Source organism: Galleria mellonella, unplaced genomic scaffold (genome assembly GCF_026898425.1).
Source record: "Galleria mellonella isolate WM207_F2 unplaced genomic scaffold, CSIRO_AGI_GalMel_v1 utg300, whole genome shotgun sequence".
Taxonomy (NCBI): domain Eukaryota; kingdom Metazoa; phylum Arthropoda; class Insecta; order Lepidoptera; family Pyralidae; genus Galleria; species Galleria mellonella.
In genome coordinates this window covers 2,931,827-2,952,096 of record NW_026442068.1, presented here as the reverse complement: position 1 = coordinate 2,952,096, position 20,270 = coordinate 2,931,827, and the positions used below count along the sequence as shown (strand labels likewise).

General features: G+C 35.9%; 1 protein-coding gene across 1 annotated transcript in view; it reads left to right on the top strand.

Moving 5' to 3' along the window:
* LOC113523481 (phosphatidylinositol 4-phosphate 3-kinase C2 domain-containing subunit alpha) overlaps positions 1–20,270 on the top strand; it is a 39,386-nt gene that overhangs the window by 4,056 nt on the left and 15,060 nt on the right. Inside the window, exons 3-26 of the mRNA XM_052895573.1 lie at positions 221–346; positions 1,229–1,829; positions 2,715–2,856; positions 4,267–4,451; positions 4,535–4,625; positions 5,212–5,352; positions 5,435–5,523; positions 5,908–6,145; positions 7,017–7,189; positions 7,871–8,084; positions 8,943–9,147; positions 9,710–9,922; positions 10,386–10,501; positions 11,102–11,280; positions 11,760–11,926; positions 12,730–12,863; positions 13,767–13,855; positions 14,345–14,518; positions 15,455–15,612; positions 16,857–16,944; positions 17,714–17,843; positions 19,003–19,158; positions 19,548–19,698; positions 19,840–19,996. Coding sequence (XP_052751533.1) covers positions 221–346; positions 1,229–1,829; positions 2,715–2,856; positions 4,267–4,451; positions 4,535–4,625; positions 5,212–5,352; positions 5,435–5,523; positions 5,908–6,145; positions 7,017–7,189; positions 7,871–8,084; positions 8,943–9,147; positions 9,710–9,922; positions 10,386–10,501; positions 11,102–11,280; positions 11,760–11,926; positions 12,730–12,863; positions 13,767–13,855; positions 14,345–14,518; positions 15,455–15,612; positions 16,857–16,944; positions 17,714–17,843; positions 19,003–19,158; positions 19,548–19,698; positions 19,840–19,996 — 4,117 coding nt within the window. The remainder of the gene's footprint in view (positions 1–220; positions 347–1,228; positions 1,830–2,714; positions 2,857–4,266; positions 4,452–4,534; positions 4,626–5,211; positions 5,353–5,434; positions 5,524–5,907; positions 6,146–7,016; positions 7,190–7,870; positions 8,085–8,942; positions 9,148–9,709; positions 9,923–10,385; positions 10,502–11,101; positions 11,281–11,759; positions 11,927–12,729; positions 12,864–13,766; positions 13,856–14,344; positions 14,519–15,454; positions 15,613–16,856; positions 16,945–17,713; positions 17,844–19,002; positions 19,159–19,547; positions 19,699–19,839; positions 19,997–20,270) is intronic.

Here is a 20,270-nt window from a genome sequence, read left to right as displayed (position 1 = left end):
AATATTTGAGTTTACAATTCTGCTATTTTTCAGTAAGTCATATTTAAGGATTTTATTGGCTACATTTTACATATATATATATCTATATAACAACCGATAATACCATGAAAATTAATATAAATATATATACTCATATTTAATGGCGCACATATGCTAAATAATTTGGTATCTGGTTAGAGGTAATATTTTTTTTTTATATAAATATTAATTTCTTCTCTAGATCTACGGGAGCTAGCCCAACAAGAAGCGAGAGCAGTGACCTAATATCATTCTCCAGTCCAACAAGCAAGTCGGCGCCCAAAGATGCACACGCTTTACTAAAAGAATACATTGATCAAATCAACAAGTGAGTACAAGGAATTCATCCTCATACGCTGGAACGTAAATAGCCACGTACAGTGCCGTTTCAGAGGAATTTCCTTCCGTGAAAGCTCAGGCTGTCGAATGAGTTCCCTGCGGAGGTTTTTCCTAGACTACAGTATTTATTTGTAGGCTCGCGAGCTCCATCTTAGACCACATCATCGATTTCCATCAGGTGAGGATGTGATCAATCGCGGGACCTTTTAATAGTAAAAAAAAATTATGGAGTTCTTAAAAAATGTTGAATTAAGGTTTCTACAGGGTCAGCAACGCACACGTGACCTTTCACCATCAGACAAGCTGTATTTTTTTTTGTCACCTTCATAGAATAAAAAAATTATTAAGTTTTGAAAAAAAAATTTGGTGGACAAAAGTTTTGTCTCATGGTAAAGAATAAAAAAAACCTGCAATTTGTTTTATTTCCGATCTCTACAGTAATGTAATTTTACAATTAATATTTTTATTTCTGTCTTATAAATACCATGTATAATGGTGGATACTTAAAGTCTGGGATAAACTCCATTAAATTTTTGTAATATTTATAACAAGAACAATGAACCTGTGCTTATTACAAATGTACTATGTTTTTGGCTATTTATTCTTTATTTGATATTGATAACGTGCTGATAAATTGTCACTTTGATAGCAAGTCATAGGTACTTTGTTGTGATAACAAAGTAATTGTTTCATTATTTGTAATTGTCGGAAAACAATTTGTTTGATCATTTGTTTTGAATAGATTAGTGATGTTCAAATTTGTAAGGGTCCATCTTAATGACAGTAAGATATTTAAGTCTAACTTTATAAATAGTTAATAAATATATTTTATTCGTATATAAATACTGATAACGTCTTTTGTTCAATGCAGCTTAGATCAGCAAACGGAAGAGCTCACATTGAAGTCGTCAGATCAGTCGCCTAGTGCAATGAATAATCAAAACTATAACCAAAGGCCGGGCTTTCCATACCAACCTAATTATGGATACTATCAACATTTACCACCACGCGCGATGCCTCCGTATCCTACCACGCCGTACGGAATGCCAACAGTTGCGCCAACGCCAATGCCATCACCAATGCTGGCACCAATGCCCAATTATTCGTACTACCCGCCAACCATGGTGGTGCAACACGAACCTCCTCCGGTTTACAGTTCAACGAACTCACCGGGCTACCCTCCGCCGTACACGTACGTTCAAACACGTATGTCCTCCCCAACGCCAGCGCCGTACGTAGGGTATCCGCCGCCATCAAACACCACATATAACTATAACACGACGAATCTGATAACGAGACCAGCCAGACCGAGTCTGTACCCGTCGTTGGCTCAGAACCACACGTATCCGCCGCTCCAGTCCGCCGCACAGAAACCAGCCAATAATAATAATAATAATGTAAACAAACCACAAACGAAGACCGAACCGTCTAGAAACAACGCGGAGGGCAACAACTCTAATAAATCTGCAGAGGTAAGTTTTTTGAACTTTCTCTTCTATATACATATAATAAAACTGTAGAGTTCGAGTGTCTGTACATAGAAAAAAAAAACGCTAAAAACAGGGGGATGTTAGAAGTGAAATAGAACACAACCCGAGTTTTATAAAATTTTTTGTTGCTCTGTCTGTTTGTCTGTTTGTACGGACTAATCTCCGAAACTGTTTGACTGATTTTATTGAAATTTTGTATCGTGATACCTTACATCTGCTGCTAACATTTTACATAATTTTAATCACGGAAAAATAAAAAGTTCCCGTGGGATAGTTAAAAAACTATAGTAACTTATACAGCTTGGTACACAACATACTTAAGCCATTTTGGCTAATGCAAAGGATGGGAACGACACGTCATTGATCAATTTTGGTCCAGTATTCCCAGACATAATAAATAGGCGGGTACATACATCGATACATACTAAACGGGAATAACAAATACCACGCGGACAAAGTAGTGGACATTAGTTAGTATTTAATAATTTACTAATTGCGTTATCGCTCGAAATGCGCAACTATATCATAACCCAGATATTTTGTGACGCTTGGCTGGTTAACATATGGATAATATTTTGTGCTTTTCAATATTTGTAAACATACTTGGTATAAATTTTTTAATATGCAAAATTTTTTTTTGCTTTGTGTATATTCTATATGCATTGTCATTGTAAATTTACGCAAAGAATATTACCAAGTACATTCCTACTATGAGAACTTTTTTCTGTTAATAGACAACTGTTTTTGATCTTAAACTATCACTGACGAAATATCTATTGTTTTTCTTTATCTATTTAGCTTTTTGTATATTTATTTCAGTTTAGGCTTAGAGATAGGGCTGTAATACTATATTTTTTTTTTTTGTAGAACGAATCAAACGACACAGTGGGAAGTCTACCCAAGTCGCCCAACCTGATAGACTTCGGTGGTAGGAACAGTGGCCCAGGTAGCGTAAGAGTCAGTGTGCTTGAGGCGTTTGATCCTCTACTAACTGAGCAAAGCAACGCTGGTGAGTGGTTTGTGTTTCATTTCATTATCGCAACTTGTCCTACGTTTTAACTACCAAGTGCTATTCGCATTATCTCTTTAGAAGTGAGAGCCTTTGCTATGGAAACTTCTATTTGGTAGTTCGAATAAGACATTTGACAATATATGGACTCGCTATATAGTTCCGATTAAGGTATGATGTTTGACACCCCTCGTTTTTGATTCACGTTCATTTCTCATTTTTATTCACAAGACTGTAAGGACACAGTTCACACCAAAATGTAATTTTTATTATCGTTTAACTTTTAACAATGAAATTACTGTTAAACGATTCGTATGTAGACATTATACTTTAATTTTAAAATAATAACTGGATTGTTTTATGTTTACCCTCAGTCATGAGTGGTCTTGACGTCATTCTTACTGCTCAAAGGTACTTATCATGAAGGATTTTGGATGCTCTGAAACTAATTGGTCTTTAAAAAATCCTTTTATTCGGTTATTATTTTATAATATAGCTAAATTTTGGCCACCATACTGTATTAAAAAAAACATATTGCATTGGTAATTTGATTAATTGTTAATTCGCCATAATACGATTTTTTTTTAAATACAACCAGTCAATTTGTTATGACGAATTTTACAAATTAGCTATGACATATTCTAGAAAATTGAATTTTATTTCATTACATTATAGGTGTACAAATATTTTTTTTTTTAAGTCTATTCAGCTTATCGTAATTCAGCTTTTAACTACAATATATTGGATTTGTCACAAAGTGATAATTTAATGCAAATTATTGGTATTTGTTTACAGTACTATTGCTTTTTAATGTTGGTTTGAGATATACAATTTGCACCACAATATTCAGGGTTGTTTGGTAGCCACGGAATAAATGATGCATTTATCAGTATATTATATTGTTGCAAGAAGCACAATCATTAAAAATATCATTCCACTGTTCACAAAATCATTATTTTCGTTAATTTTGTGTTGTGGCTAATGGCTGAAATTATTTGTTTTTTTTTTGTTTTGTTTGAGAGCATTTTGAAGTTGTGATTGTAATATATAATTTTGAAATATCTATTAATTTAGTATATTAATTTCTAATTACTTCATCTTATCTTATAAATCTGGTGATTGAGTATAGTATATATTAAAAAAAAACAGTAAAATTTTTTAAAGGTTCATTAATAGTTAATGAAAATGAAAATAACAGAATTGTATATATCTTAAAAAAATTAGTCAAAATAATGTCATTGGTATTTAACGTTTTTGTTTTGATTTCTCTTCAAAAACAATTAACTTTTTTTTTTATACAACTTAGAATGGCAAACAAGCTTCAAAAACTATTAACTTATCAATACTATTCCATTACTTTTGTTAATACATTTTATGTTACAATATGTGTTTATTTATACTTGTTCATAGAATATGAAGAGGCGAATGACGGCACAAACAGTGTGTACGACCCCCTGGATCTACTGTACGGCGAGACAGAGATGCGGGATACACCTATATACGCGACTATTAATAAAAAAGAAAACAATAAGCTTCCATCTCCACCGCCAAAATCAATACCTTCAATGCCTGCACTACCTAAACGGCTTACTACTGTGAGTTTTACATATTTTTAAGTTAATCGGTTAAATCTGATGAGATTTGTGAATATTATTAAATGTTATTTTTTTTATTGCAGAACAAATTGTATGACTGCATAGAGAAAACAACAGTTAGAAATTATAATAGTGAACACAAAGCATTTTTAAGAATGGTGCTCGATGTTAGAAGTAAGTTTGTTTAATTTTTTTTAAGCTCTAGAATAAAATAATTTGTTCTAGCTATGGCACTACTGATAGAATCTAAGGGCTACGCCCCTGAAGAAACTTGGTCATTTTTATGCTGTTTGTAAAGGGTGGAATATGACAGTGAAATCAGTAGCTGCTGTCACTTTGTGAATATCATACTGTGACCTTTATTTTATGAGGTTTGTTAACAATGCTGTAATTTTTTTTTAATGGATAAAAATGGAATATTATCTTAGTAACGTATAGTCTGGCAGGGTACCAGTTAAAGGTGATAGGTGAGAATGAAGTCTGTTCTGTCGATTCATTTGTGACAAATTCACTAGGAATCAATTTGAATGGTTTCCAGAAGAGATATTTGGAGATCGACCTGGCAGTGTATATGCCTAGCAACAAGACTGTTAGTTCCATTATAAGGGGAGGGGATTGTAATCCACTACCCCTTGTCTTTCGTGTTGCAAGTAATTGTGGACTGCAGTAGCCATCTATCATATCAGGCGGGATTAAGTCCTTAAATAAAAAAATAAACCTATTCATTATATGTAATTAAATGTTATGTTTTCCATTACAGAAAAATTCATATATGAAGATGTGACGAATCCTGGACATGTGATTGCAGCGAGGTCTGGTGGAAAATACCCTCCAAATACTAGCATAAAGATTTTAGTCCATCACACACATTCAGATGAGCCAATCACCTTTACATCCGATGGTAAATAAATATAAAATGTAACTGTGTGGAATAAGAATTGGAATTATTTGTCTGTAAATACTAATGTTACATTTATTTTCAGTTGAGTCCACTGTAGAACATGTGATATTAACAGTATTGTGTTCTCTTGATGAGGATATAAATGAGGATATGTCTGGATATATGTTGCGGGTAAGACTTATATTAATCTACTATTGAATCCCTGTCAATTCTATTGTCCTAATGATATTTATTATTTACTTTTGTTGCTATTAATTAGTTGTTCATTGACAGCAAATCACTGACTATTTCAAATGTTTTCGAAAATATTATTCAGTGTCTCATTTTTGTCTTTTAACTTTTTTCTACATAAAATTCATATAGAAAATCTGAATCGAAATTAAAGTCGTAGATCAACTTTTGATATTTCAACCCTTCGACGTTAAAATTGAATGACTGATAGTATTAGTGTGACAATACCGTATCCAATTAATTAAAGTAATAAATCGTTCTCTGTATGTAATCCCTTTTAATGGTCCTTCGAGCCGGATGACATGACGTTTAAACGGTTGGCAGGTGTGGGGCGCAAAGGAGTACCTGACGGCAGGCAGCTCGTTGAGCGAGTATGAGTACGTGCGCGAGTGCGTGCGGCTGGAAAAGGACGTGCGGCTGTGTCTGCACGAGAGCAGCGACACCGAGTTAGCGCGCACGCAGTACGACGACGCGCGAGCCGCACACCTCACGCTTGACGATTTGCTGCCCGCGCACACTCTCGCCTCCTCGCTCACTTTCGATAACCTCTCTATACTATTAGGTAAGTCTGTACTTACAGTACCTACAAATTATTCCATTATGCCCGATTCGACAATTTCTGAACTCTTAGGCGAGTAGAGTAAATATTATTTATATCTCTCTTGCTTTATGCTTCATTCGTCTATATATAACTTAAGTTTATGTATGTAACATATAACAAGTCAACTTACACTCATACTTTATAGCCGATTTTATTTACATACGAATGTTCCATGTTAAATAATATATATATATATATATATATATATATATATATATATATATATATATAAATTAATATATATATATATATATATATATATATAAATTAATGCCACTTTTGTTGTAATTTTATAACTCAAGAACGGGCTCACCTATCCAAATCAAATGTTTAGGCTTTGTTCGGACTATTTAGTAGATGGTTTATGTGAAGTTTGCACAAAATCGGTCGAGCGGTTCTTCATTTATCACATTTTTTGTAACAAATGAATTCAGTAAATGGCGGATCATTTTGATAATGGGGATTATTGTGTCAAATTCGAACTTTTTTTTTTTAAACTGGGGATTGTGTTGTCATATTGAAACTTTTTTCAGTGTTGACTGTACAAGCATGTTGTTATGTCATTCATGCGGTCATTTTTTTTTTTTTATTATTTCACTTTATACGTAGGCGAAGCACGTATCGGCCGCTAGTTTATTTATAAAAATTACGCTGTATACTTGCTCTTAATACATATCGATATCTGAATTTTGTGTCAGTTTTCAAAAATAGTTATCAATATTTTTTAATATAAATGAAAATTGACAGACGATGCAGATATCGGACTTTGTACGCATTTGAGTATTCTTAATAGTCCTTAATATTTATGTATTTTTATTATTGACCCACGCAGAGACATTAGAGGGCGAGTTGTCGAAAGCGATCGGCGTGATCGGCGCGGAGGGCAGTTGTTCGCCGAAAGCGGTGTTCCAGGCCGTGAAGGCGATATGTGCACTCGCAGGCGGCGTGGAGACGTTACACATCACTCACACGCTCAACGCGTTCGCTCAAGCGTGCGTTGGAAAGGTGAGTGCTTATTATTTCACATAGGCACTATGTTATTTATGCGATTGTACATTTTCATGGAGTATTAACCTTTTCTTGTGATGATAGTTCGCTAATTTGTCTAATAAAAATTTTGTACCGTCACAGAAGTCAGGTGTAAAATTACACTGACGAAGGTATTAATTTAGGTTTGATGTAGATATAAAGAAATTAGGTATTAGAGCTGAACAATAATCGATTATTGTCAGGTATGTAACTTGCTTATTTTATATATCTGGATGTGTAATAAGACAAATATATATTGTATGAAGATGCTACCACGTTTGAAATTAGAATAATAACATCGTCCGTGTTATTTGTTAACTCTGATGAAGTGCCAGTGAGGAATAATAGGCGAGGATAAAGTTTGGTCAATTGTTCTATCGTACAATTAAACAATAAGTTTCTAAAAATAACAACTTGGAACTATTCTATTTTTTTTTTATGGCTGAAAATGGAATGGTAATCCCGCCTGCGCTAACGGGATACGCTGGCGGGGTACCAGTGAAGGGTTATCATCCTTTCCTGATGAATTCCAAGCATCATGTTGAATTCATCAGGAATTAACCATGATAGTCTGTCAAACTCCATTGTTAACAATCCCTTTCCCCCCGGAAGCGTGGTATTAGAAACGGAATGTAGGTGAGATGTGCGCGCGCGCAGGGCAGCAGCCACGTGGTGACGCCGGAGATCCAGGCGGAGGCGGGCGCGTACTGCGCGGTGTCGCTGCGCGCGGGCACGGCGCGCGAGGCGGCGGCGCGGCAGGCGGCGCGCGTGCGCGACGCCGTGCGCGCGCTGCTGGCGCTGTACGCGCGCGGCCGCCTGCTCGACTTCGCGCTCGCCGACGCGCACGCCTTCCAGCCCGCCGACACGCACAGTACGTACGCCGCTACACGCTCACTAGCCAATATCAGTGTTTTGTTCTTTTGAGGGCAAAACAATAAACTGAGTTGTTCTCTTTGTTTTTTCTTTGCTTCTTTTTCGTTTTTTATTCTTTTATCTTTTTTACTGTGTATGTCTGTATTATGTGTATGTTTGTATTATTATTGTAATCTATCTACTGTTTAGCGCTGTATGCGCACGATCGTCTGCTGATCATTGCGCTCGCTGACGCGTATGCTTTTTACTCTGCTAAAACACAATGTAAAAATGTATTAGATTTAAATGATATAATTAAGATATAAAGTGATTACTTTTCTTAAATATATTGTTAATAGGTATATAAGACCACGTAGTGATAAAAATCAAAAATAAATATTGCGTTGGTTTGGTCATTTGGAGAGAATGGATGAAAAAGTTGCGAAAAAGATTTATCGAAAACAAATGCATGGAAATGCCGGTAAGGGCCATACTATACGGACGTATGCTGATCAAATAGGCGACGTGCTGAAGCAGGGCTAAATTAAAAGTACCAGTAACTAGCAAGCGTGTCTGGAAGCACTGATGAATGTGGAAGAAGTAAAAGAGGTATCTTTGATTCCAAATATTAGGCTTTTCACTATTTCTGGAGTACAAAAGAAAACAAGCGTGACAGATATGTAAGTATAAGTTCATAAGCCCATAAAAAGGCGCTTATATATGTATGTACTTTTAGCAATATATTTAGGCACAGTTAAAAGTTCTACTCGCATCCTGGGATGGACATCAGATAGTCCTGGGTAGGTACGGTCCATGACCTAAAACACGTTTTTGCCGGTATGGATGTAGCGTAAAGCAATGTGCGTGCGGTTTGCAGAAGCGATGCCGTCGCACCGTGTGGGCGAGGCGACGCTGTTCTGCATCGAGGCGGTGCACGGCGTGCCGGCGGGCTGGGCGCACGACGAGTACCAGGTGCACGCGCAGCTGCACTACGGGCCGCGCGCGCTGCACGCGCCGCACCTCACGCACGCCTCGCGCCTCGACGGCGCCGGCTTCTACCCGCGCCTCATATTCGACACCTGGTCAGTACCGCTACTGCGCCGAAAAAAAAAACTAATAAAAAAAACAAACTGAATTTATATCGTAATAATGAATATACTTACTATCATATAAATACGCATTAAGTTTTTTTTTTAATGGGTGATAATGAAATGGTAAACCCATCCGCGCTATTAGTATACACTGGCGGGGCGCCAGTGAAAGATGATAGGTGAGAATGAAGCAGATCAGTTAGCCCATTGTGACGAATTCAACAAGAATTGTTCACGATGGTTTCCAGGGGGAACCGCGTGGAGGTCGACCTGATACTCTATCATATATTGCTGGCAATGGATCAATTAGACCCCGTTACTAACAATCTCTTTCCCCCCAATACGTATTATGTTAAATCCTATATCTTATTCAAGGTTATCGATATAATTCACTCCGCATAGTATATCATAAAATTATAATATTCATACACATGGAAACAGAAAAACTTGAGACCAAAATAAATAAATAAAGTGTAAATTCACCATTACACAAGCTTAAAAATTACAAAAAATCATAAATAAAATTTTCAAATATAATACATTGTCTCTATAGGTTGAGTTTAGAAGACGTACCAATAAACACGTTGCCGCGCGAGACTCGGCTAGTTTTGATATTGTACGGGCGCACGCAGCGGGCGGTCGACAGTCAGAACCAGAGTAATGAGAACAGCCAGCAGGTCGTGCAAGAGGGCGAGGAGAACGGAGACGTGCAGTATGAGCAGGTCGAACTCGGGTGGGCCGCCATACAGATGTTCGACTATGATGGGTGAGTCTAATAGTCTATTTTAATATAACAAAAGGCGACCAAATTTTTTTAATTCTCTTTGCGTCTTCTTTCATCATGGATATGGTAAAGGAGTGGAAATCTCACCGTGTTTATGTTTTTCCATCTAAATATAATTTGCACCAATATAAGGCAAATGTGAAATGGCTATTCGTAGACCCACGAGCCCTATTTTATATCAACACATTTAATCATCTATTTTTTATTTGCACTGCTATTGGATAATAGTAGACTGTCTTATAGTCAGGTTATGTATTTGATTTAAACAATCAATCAATATCTTCCTGAAGTTCCATTGATACTCGACTACAGTCTAGTCTGATTATAATAATAATAATTTTACCGAAACAATTTAAAAATATTTAATTTTGTAAAAAGGATACTGGTTGTATTTATTTATATATTTTGTTGTTGTGTATCAAATATCTATCATTTACCCTTGCAGTATGTTGGCGTCCGGCGCGTACGTGCTGCCGCTATGGGCAGCCAGCTGCGACCGCCGCACCGGGCCCGCGCCCCCCGCACCCCTCGCGCCGCCCTCCTCGCCGCTCATCAATATAGGTACCTACACCGTATAAACGCACGCACATGCACACACGCGCAAACAATACATACTTGTAGACGCGCACGCACGCACCCATGTACATATACGTACACACAGCACGCATACAGACATGTGTGCTAGTAAATGTTGAGTTTCTTGCGGGTTCTTTTCAGCAGATAACAATATTTCGAACCCAGCTCTAGAATGATAAAAGATGACAACTTAAAAGAGAAAATTGATTTTTACATTTAAATAAGTCTATTTCAATATAGTTGATTTTGTATTTGACACATATTCACTCATATACATACACATTAGCATTGCCTATAATTTCTTCAACATTCCCGAGATTTCTTGATCGATTGGGATAAAATGTTCTTCATTCCAAATACTATGTTTATATTAATAACTAATTACTCTATGAAAAATTATTTATGTAGTTCAAAGAGAGCAACTCTCATCTAATACATACTGATTTGTTAGTATATATTAAATACATTTTGTAGTTTTTTGAATATATAAATTAATAGTATCGCAACATGGGAATTTGCATTTTCTCTTAGATTTAGCAACATATAAACTACTTACTTATTATATAAATATTTATACCTTTTTAGAAATTCCGTTATACGATCACAATGGTGTGAAGTGGACAAGCGGCGAGGAAGGCAAAGAGAAGACATTGTTACCTGAAGATCTCCCGAAGTTCGACTCGTTGGACAAGCATACGCAGTCACAGTTGCTACACCTCATTGAACAGGGGGCGTACAATAAAATGCCCACTGAATGCAGAGAGGTAATCTACTTAAAGGTTCTTTTTTACACGAATTGTAATGGGAAATAAATTTATATCTCACATGTGTTAGGATTTTCAGCAGTAAATCGGATATAGATTGTTAGTAATGGAGCTTCTTTTTTAATTGAAGATAATAATAGAATGGTAACTAATTAATAGAATGGTAATAGTAGAATGGTGACAAGTGTTAGTAGCCTGTCTATAGCCAACTGTCAGAAAGCCTTCCACGCGGTTTCTCCTAGAAACCATCATGCTCACTTCCAAGAAAATTAATGACGATGGGCAAACTGACAGTTTCATCCTCACCTATTATTCCTTACTGGTGCCCCGCCAGCATAAACTGTTAGCGCAGGCTTGGTTACCAATCCATTAACATACATTAAAAAAAAAAAAAACCTTTACTGTCTAACTTCTCTTTACAATATAAACTGTTGCCCTATCTATCTTTACTGTTCTTATAATAATGATTATTATGACAGATACTATGGGAGAAGCGACAGTACTTGGTGGAGCTGGCGGGTGCACTGCCTTTGGTGCTACAAGCTGCCACTAACTGGTACGGTGAGCATCGGGAGCAATTGGTCGCGTTACTACACATCTGGCAGAAACCATCGCCAAGAAACGCTATGCATTTACTACTGCCTTAGTAAGTGACCATTTTTTTTTTCTTTTATGTGCATTTAAAATAGTGACAGCTGACTGAGAAAAACCTATGTTTTTGCTTTCTGACTTCGAAACCTTTGGTTTTGGAAATCTAAATATTTTTTTGTTGAATTTTCGTGCTGACTGTACTTGAAACCTTGCAGGATTTTTTTTTACATGGGGTGATGTGTAATGAAAAAGTAGACCAGTAGATACTATTTTATTAATGCAAGAACATGGAAAGATAACCTCACCTGGCTTACGAATACAGTTTGCGATGGCATGGATACGAGTGAGCAATAATGGGCAAAGGTCAGTTGGTCCATTGTGACTAAATGATCCCCGTTTAGTCAATCTCCTTTCCTTCCAAGGTGTATTCCCACCAATTGTACCAAAGCTACAGTCCATGGTGTGTAATTATATATACTGGTAGCAACAGGATTGCTACCACCTCTTACTATCGGTGGGGGGGGGGATTAGTATTAGTAAGATGGTAATCCCACTGCTAGCGATATACCCTATCAGGTCGACTTCCATGTGGTTCCTTCTGGAAACCGTCGTGATTAATTTTTGTTGATTTCATCACGATTGACAAACTGACCTGCTTCATCATCACCTATTATACCTTACTGGTGTCGCGCCAGTGTAAACCGATAGCACAGGCGGGCCTGTCATACCATTATAATTCATTAAAAAAAAGAAATAACCTCTTACTAATCTTTCCCTTGGATGATGTGTCTATTGCACCACAGTTGCAATCCACGGCGTGTATTTATTATTTAAATGTTTTTCCGATGATTTTTACAGTTTCCCCGACGCAGCGGTGAGGTCAGCGGCTGCGCTGTTGGTGAGCGGGCTGCCCGACGATGACCTCTGTTGCGTACTGCCGCAGCTGGCGCAGGCGTTACGTTATGACACCTACGACTGCAGCCCACTCGCAGGTATGCACTTTCATAAACTCTCAATCACACTCCTTTTCCCTCGCACTAACACTCGCCCTCGCACATCCATAGCCTTCTATACATATTAACACTCTCTTCCATCCTCTTTGTATTCCTCACCCTAACCTATGAGGGGTTTTTTTAATATATGAAAATGGAATGGTAACCCCGTCTACGCTATCAGTATACGCTGGCAGAGAACCAGTGAGGGATGATAAGTGAGGATGAAGTAGGTCATTTCACCCATTATGATTTCATCAAAAATTAATCACAATGTTTTTCAGGATCAATCGTGTAGAGGTTGATCTGTTAGGGCATATTGCTAATCATTTTATCTGTTAGGGCCTGTTACATCTCATTACTAACAATCCTTGCCTCCCCAATATATGAGGATTGATGCCTAATGATATGTCAGGATAAGATTGGGTCAGTTGGTCCAGGGTTTCTAGGGGGAACTGTGTGGAAGTTGACCTGACAGGGTATAAGATATATGTATGTATAAAATATGGGAGTATAAATCTTTAGTACTGGGGGATTGTTACAAATAATCAGCCCCATCTCCTCATATACTATAAGTGTGTTTCCCCCTGGAAACCATCGTGAACAATTCTTGTTGATTCGTCACGATGGGCTTCTACTTCATCCTCATCTATCATCCTTCACTGGTGCCCCGCCAGTGTATACCGATTTCCATTATCATCCATTTAAAAAAAAATCTTTAGTACTCATTACAAATAATAAATAATATATATATATATATATATATATATATATATATATATATATATATATAATAACTAATTTATGTTTATCTATAGATATTATTTACTTATTTATACTACAAATGAACACAATATTGTATGTTCAAAATATATATGTTAAAATGTTTTTTGTTTTTTGCAGAATTGTTACTGTCTCGAGCATTGGCGTCTCCCACTGTAGCGCACCGCTTGTTCTGGTTGCTGGTACATTCACTGCCTAATTTGCCTCAGGTAAAACTTATCATATAGACATTGCACAAAAGCCTAATCTTCTATCTATCTATCTTCTTCTATACTTATAATAAATCTGTAGAGAGGTCAATTCTGTACATGAAATATATTTCCAAAATAACTATGAGGGGGTGATTAGTGATCGTTACTAATGCCAAAAATGCAATCAGTAAAATTTTTGTCTGTCTGTCTGTCTGTTTGTTCTTTATAGAAACAAAAACTACTCGATGGATTTTAACGAAACTTGGTACAATTATTCTTCATACTCCTGGGCAGGTTATAGCATACTTTTCATCACGCTACGATCAATAGAAGCAGAGCAGTAAAGAGAAATGTGTCTGTTACACCAAAACCACTGAACCGTGAGGAAGGACATAGGCTACTTATTTTACGAAAAACGACGAAAACGCGGACGAAGTCGCGGGCAACACCTAGTTAGTCAATAAATTTTGTCATTAATAGATTGTTAATTTATATTGCTAATACTAGGTAACAACGGAAGAGTTCCTCGGTATATCTTTAGAGGAGAATGGCGATGAGCCACCAGAAGTGGAACCGTGTATGACGGCCACGTGGCGCTACCAGCTGCTACTACGCGCTTTACTAGCTGTTTGCGGTGAAAACCTCGCCCGCACACTGCAGCGGCAACAGGCGTTGGTCACGGTGTGTACATGTTGTTTTTTATATTGAATTTATAAATAAAATATTTTGAAATACATCAAGATCCAAAACATAAATAAGGGTATAAAAGTAATGTAAAGTGGACAATCTACTTACGAGAAAAAAATATTGTGAGAAAAAAATTTAAGAACATTGAAAGCTAACGCTAGGTTTTTTTAATGGATGATAATGGAATGGTAACCCTACCCGCGCTATCGGTATACACCGGCGGGGCACCAGTGAAGGATGATAGGTGAGTATGAAGCAGGTCAGTTAGCCCATCGTGACAAATTCAACAAGAATTGTTCATGATAGTTTCCAGGGGGAACCACGTGGAGGTCGATCTAATAAGGCATATTGCGCTAGCAATGGGGCTGTCAAACTCCATTGCTAACAATCCCTTTCTCCCCGCTAACGCTAGGTTAATAATATCGTTTTTGAAAGAATTATATTTTCTTATCTCTCTCATCTTATAGCATGGGAGACGTAAGAAAATATAAGTCTTCCAGCCATATGTGGATGGTCGTATGTTTGTTTGTCACCATAGTAGTATAAAATATAATAAAAAATAAATGATTTATATATATTTATATATATGAATGTTACAATATATATATATATATATATATATATCTAAATGTATGTTATGTATTTTATATGTTTATTTATGTAATATATGCTATTATAAGTACTTAGGTATTTGTATAGTATTCAATTCATATGATTATGTTCTTTTGAACATATTTCGTCAAATAGTTACCGCCTCTTATTCTCCTCTACATAAAGGTTGTTTGGAAGAGATTGCTTTAGCGTTAAGGTACCGTCTTTTGTACTTTATATGTTGTTTTGTATTATTCTTAAAGTGGTGCAATTAAGAGTGAATAAATAAAAAATAGAATAGTGTAAAAAGTGAACGGTGGTGTGTTGTGTACGGTACAGATGCTGAGCGAGGTGGCGATGCTGGTGAAGATGTCGAAGGAGGGCCAGCGGGGCGCTACACTGCGCGGCGGCGCGGGCCGCCTGGCCGCCCGGCTTCGTGCTGAGCCGGCCGCGCTGCCGCTGGCGCTCGGCGCACACGTACACGACGTCGACGTCAAGTGTGTACCTTCTCTTAAAAACGTATTTTTTTTTTATACAACTTAGAATGGCAAACAAGTATAAATATATATTTCTCAAACATGCTTGGAAATTTGAGCATTATTTTGACAACCTTCTTCGAGATAAATCGAACTTGCGGTACTGGTCGAGCAGCGGCCGGCAATAGTTGTATGAAAATCCATATCTGTCGTGTTTAGCGGCCAAATAAATTACTATGTAAAATCATATTTGTCGTGTAATTTAAAAATGGAACGATCTTCTACTCCGCAACATGGCGATCAAAGAGGTAACTTATCAAAGGTTTAATTTAAATTTCGAACTGGCTTGCACATAGAAAGCTGTTTAGTGAAAAAAAAATAATACTTTGGCGCGTAAAAAACTATTGTTATTAGTTGTTCGTCAACTTCGTCATTGGTTTTAAATACTTTTGTATTTGACAAAATGAGTTCAAGTGAAGACAATGAGTGTAATGAAATTATTTTAACGCCACCTGAAATTCAAGAGGCAGCAAGAGCAGTAGTAGAAAACTTGTTGCCGCCAAAATCTAAAGAAAAATATTTGAAAATCTATGAAAATTTTGTTCAATGGAAGAATGAAAGAAAATCGAAATCCTTATCCAAAAATATTTTTCTGGCTTATTTCGGCGAACTCGCCAAGAAAGTGAAGCCTACAATGCTTTGGGTCATCTATTCAATGCTAAAATGCACAATTTTAATGAAACATAACGTGAATTTGAATAATTTCCGCGTATTATTTAAGAAAAGTAGTATACAAGCCTTGGCCGCAACTAGGCATTGATGGACTCACGTATGTGTGCCTCGGGTTCCCCTCGGCCCACATTCACACGTTCGTCCATCAATGCCTCTCTTGCCGGCCGCTGCAGTAATGCACTATAGAATATAAAGATATAAGTTTTTGGTACTTGTTAGTAATGATCCCCTCTTCCCAACCTATAAATGTGTCATTCATATTCAATTTCCTACTTACCCTCATCCGCCTCGACATGTATAATAACTTTTTTTTTATACAACTTAGAATGGCAAACAAGCTGACGGCCCACCTGATGGAAAGTGGTAGCCGTCGCCTATAGACATGAGCAGTACCATGGACATAACAGAGTGTACTGTTTTGCCCATGATACCCCCCATGCGTTGCCATTCCTGAGGACTCAGATGTTATTCCTCTGTACTCTGTAAATTCAAAGACTGACAACAAAGCATTAAATAGAACAATTTTTTTTCAGATCATGTACATACTTTTCATCGAATACTCTACCTCTTAAAATAAACTTCATCGGAAGCGACGAAGCCATTATTCCAGCAATGTTTAAGGTAGAATACCATTTTAAATATATTCAAAACGAATAAATTTCGCTGTATCATCATATTAAATTAGATTTATCATATTACATTAGAATATTAAAATTAATTATCCCATCTCAAATCAAATCAAATCTCACAAGTGACTCCGAATTATTTGAGTATTGTCGAACCCTGCCTATTCATGATAAAGTAAAATATTGCCTCTTAAAAGTACATTTCTTTAAACAGGAAATTCAAACAAAAATAAATCATGCTATACATACTCACTCCGCCGCGCAAAACAAGCTAGTCACTACTCGAGCAAAAAATTACTATGGCGAGCGAACGAGCGCCTACCTTATACCGCGATTAATAAATTCTCTACCTACCGACTTGCGAAACAATATCACTGTCAAAAACATAAAATTTAAACTGAGAGCTTATTTACTGTCCAACCTTGGTAAAACAGCAGAATATTAATGTAAATAGTGATATTTGAGAACCGAATGTAAAGTATCACACACAAGCCCAAGAGGTTTAAGTGGTACTAAAAATCCAATTTTTTTAATGTATTTATGTATGATAATTAAATAAAAAAAATATATATATATCATAGATTTTAGATGTACCTTCAATATTAAATCAAATGTCGCAAATATAAGAAAAAAATATGTAATTTACTTTTAACATTTTATAGATAAGCGCTTGCTTATAGGTGATCAGATTTGCAATATAAAAACTTATAATAATCAATTTTATCATTGGGTCTGTTGTGTAATTATTTTCATTATTTTGCTAGGTAGGCGATGACCTTCGGCAAGATTCGTTAGTACTCCAAGTGATCAAGGTGATGGACAGTTTGTGGCTCAAAGCTGGTTTAGATCTGCGCATGGTTACTTTCCAAGCACTGCCAACAAGCAACAAAAGGGGTGAGATATTTTTTTTTACTGTAACACCTATACATTGAGTAATTGAAGGGTATTTTAACTATGTAATTATCTAATTGTTAATTTTCAGTCATTATTGAATAAATAGAATTATTAACGACTAATTTAATTCTAGTTATATATGTTAATGTTTTAAGTTGAAAAGTAATATAGAATTTGGTTCTTCTGTAGATGCCACCAATACTTAATTATTTGATTTTTCCCCCCGCTTATAGAATAGGGTATTTGAGAGGTTCATGAAAACATCTCAAATTGTGCATTATAATATGTTATTAGCTTATTATATATATATTAACACTTAGTGATAACTGGTAATTTATAAATGGTGCGTAGTGCTATAATGTACATGTTTTAAAATGTTTGTTTATACTAAAGAACAATAAGGTTAAGAAAAATTTGTTAATGTTCGCATGTAGATATCAGAAGTGTATGTTTTTGTGATTTTGGTTTACAAAATAATAATTTAGTAAATAAGTACATTTATGTACTACAAATATATTTATGCATGTATTTACTAGTACACATTTAATTTAACTTAAATGCGTTTACGATAATACTTAGTGTTGCTTTCACATTCTTTAATTTGATAGCGTAAATGTCATGGTTCTTTTTGAAAAATAGTCCGACCATGATTGTTTCTATTTCAGGAAGGTTACTATTATCATCTTTAACATAGTTGCTGTCCATCGCAGTTAATATAATTTTCAAAGATAATTTGTTATTTTAATCCCTGATAGATAAGAATATTAGTAAAAATTAAGAAAAAACACTAATGCGCGGTACAAATCATCAACTGATATTTTCTGTAAACAAGCAAGTAACGTCACTCCAGATTCAACCAATCCCGTGTGTTTTTAATTACATGGTTAAACATTAAACATTTTTAATTTTATTTATGGTTCCTTTAAATATTCCTATACATATTTTAAAATAATGTGTTGGCTAAATATGTTTAAAAAATGTTTACTGTTAAGCTAACAACAGTTTGACTTACATTTTTGTAATAGTTAAATACTCTATTGCGTACAAATGTTAATTACGTGAACATTAAAATTACAAGTGTATATATGACAAATAACTGAATTATATCTGTTCTCGTATCTACGTGTAGACAAGTTGTAACTTTATCCTTTTATTACAGGTATGATAGAAATAGTAACGGAAGCGGAAACCCTCCGTGCTATTCAGACTGAATGGGGCCTCACTGGATCATTCAAAGACAAACCTATTGCCGAGTGGCTCGCGAAACACAATCCTTCTGAGCTCGAATATCAACGAGCTCGTGATAATTTTACAGGTAAGTCATTGTATAAATTTTGTTTTATTTACATTGAATAGTCATAATTTGGCAATAAATTTACAAACGATACGTGAGTGGTATTAATGAGCATATCATGTGTGGTAAAAGGAAGAGATCATATTAAAAGATATTGAAAGTTTTGGGGTGTTTAATTGGTGTAAATACCAGTAAAAGATATTATACTTGAGAGAAAACTAGAAATCAATAGGATATTAATGCTTTTAGATTGTCTTTTCAAATAGATTGTTTGTTATTTGTAATAGAATAAAATAGGTGTACTACAGGGCTCAATTTTATGACCTTTATTTTTTTAAATAAAACGCTTTTTCTTAGTAATTTTAAACAATTGTAATATTATTAGAATTAAAGCATTTATGTTTTTTTAGCATCATGCGCGGGATACAGCGTTGCTACGTATTTACTAGGAATCTGCGATAGACACAACGACAATATAATGTTAAAAACCTCCGGACATTTGTTCCATATTGATTTTGGGAAGTTCCTCGGCGATGCGCAGATGTTTGGAAATTTTAAAAGGTAAAAAATGAAATATGAAGAATTAAAGTTATATTTATTCATGTAAATTTAAATTTGAGAACTTGTTTTTAATTTTTATTCATACAGTTATTGAATAATTGAACTTGAACCAAATAAACAGCTACATAATGTTAATCGCAGAGACCGCGCCCCGTTCGTGCTTACCCATGACATGGTGTACGTGATCAATGGGGGTGAGCGACCCACGCAGCGCTTCCAGCACTTCGTGGAACTGTGCTGCATGGCGTTCAATATTGTACGCGCACACCACGACCACATACTGGATTTGTTCGCTCTGGTACGTCTATGCTTCACGTGAACAAGCAACTTATTCAGCGCTTTTAGTTATTTTCTATATTTTGAATATTTTTTTTATTTTTTTATACACTATTGGTAACCGTCGCTTATAGACATGAGCAGTATTATGGACATAACAGAGTATATTGTTTCGCCCATGATACCCCCCATGTGTTGCCATTCCTGAGGACTCAGGTGTTATTCTTCCGTACCCAGTAAATTCACGCCATATATCACACCCTTCAAACCGAAACACAGCCATGCAAACACAACTG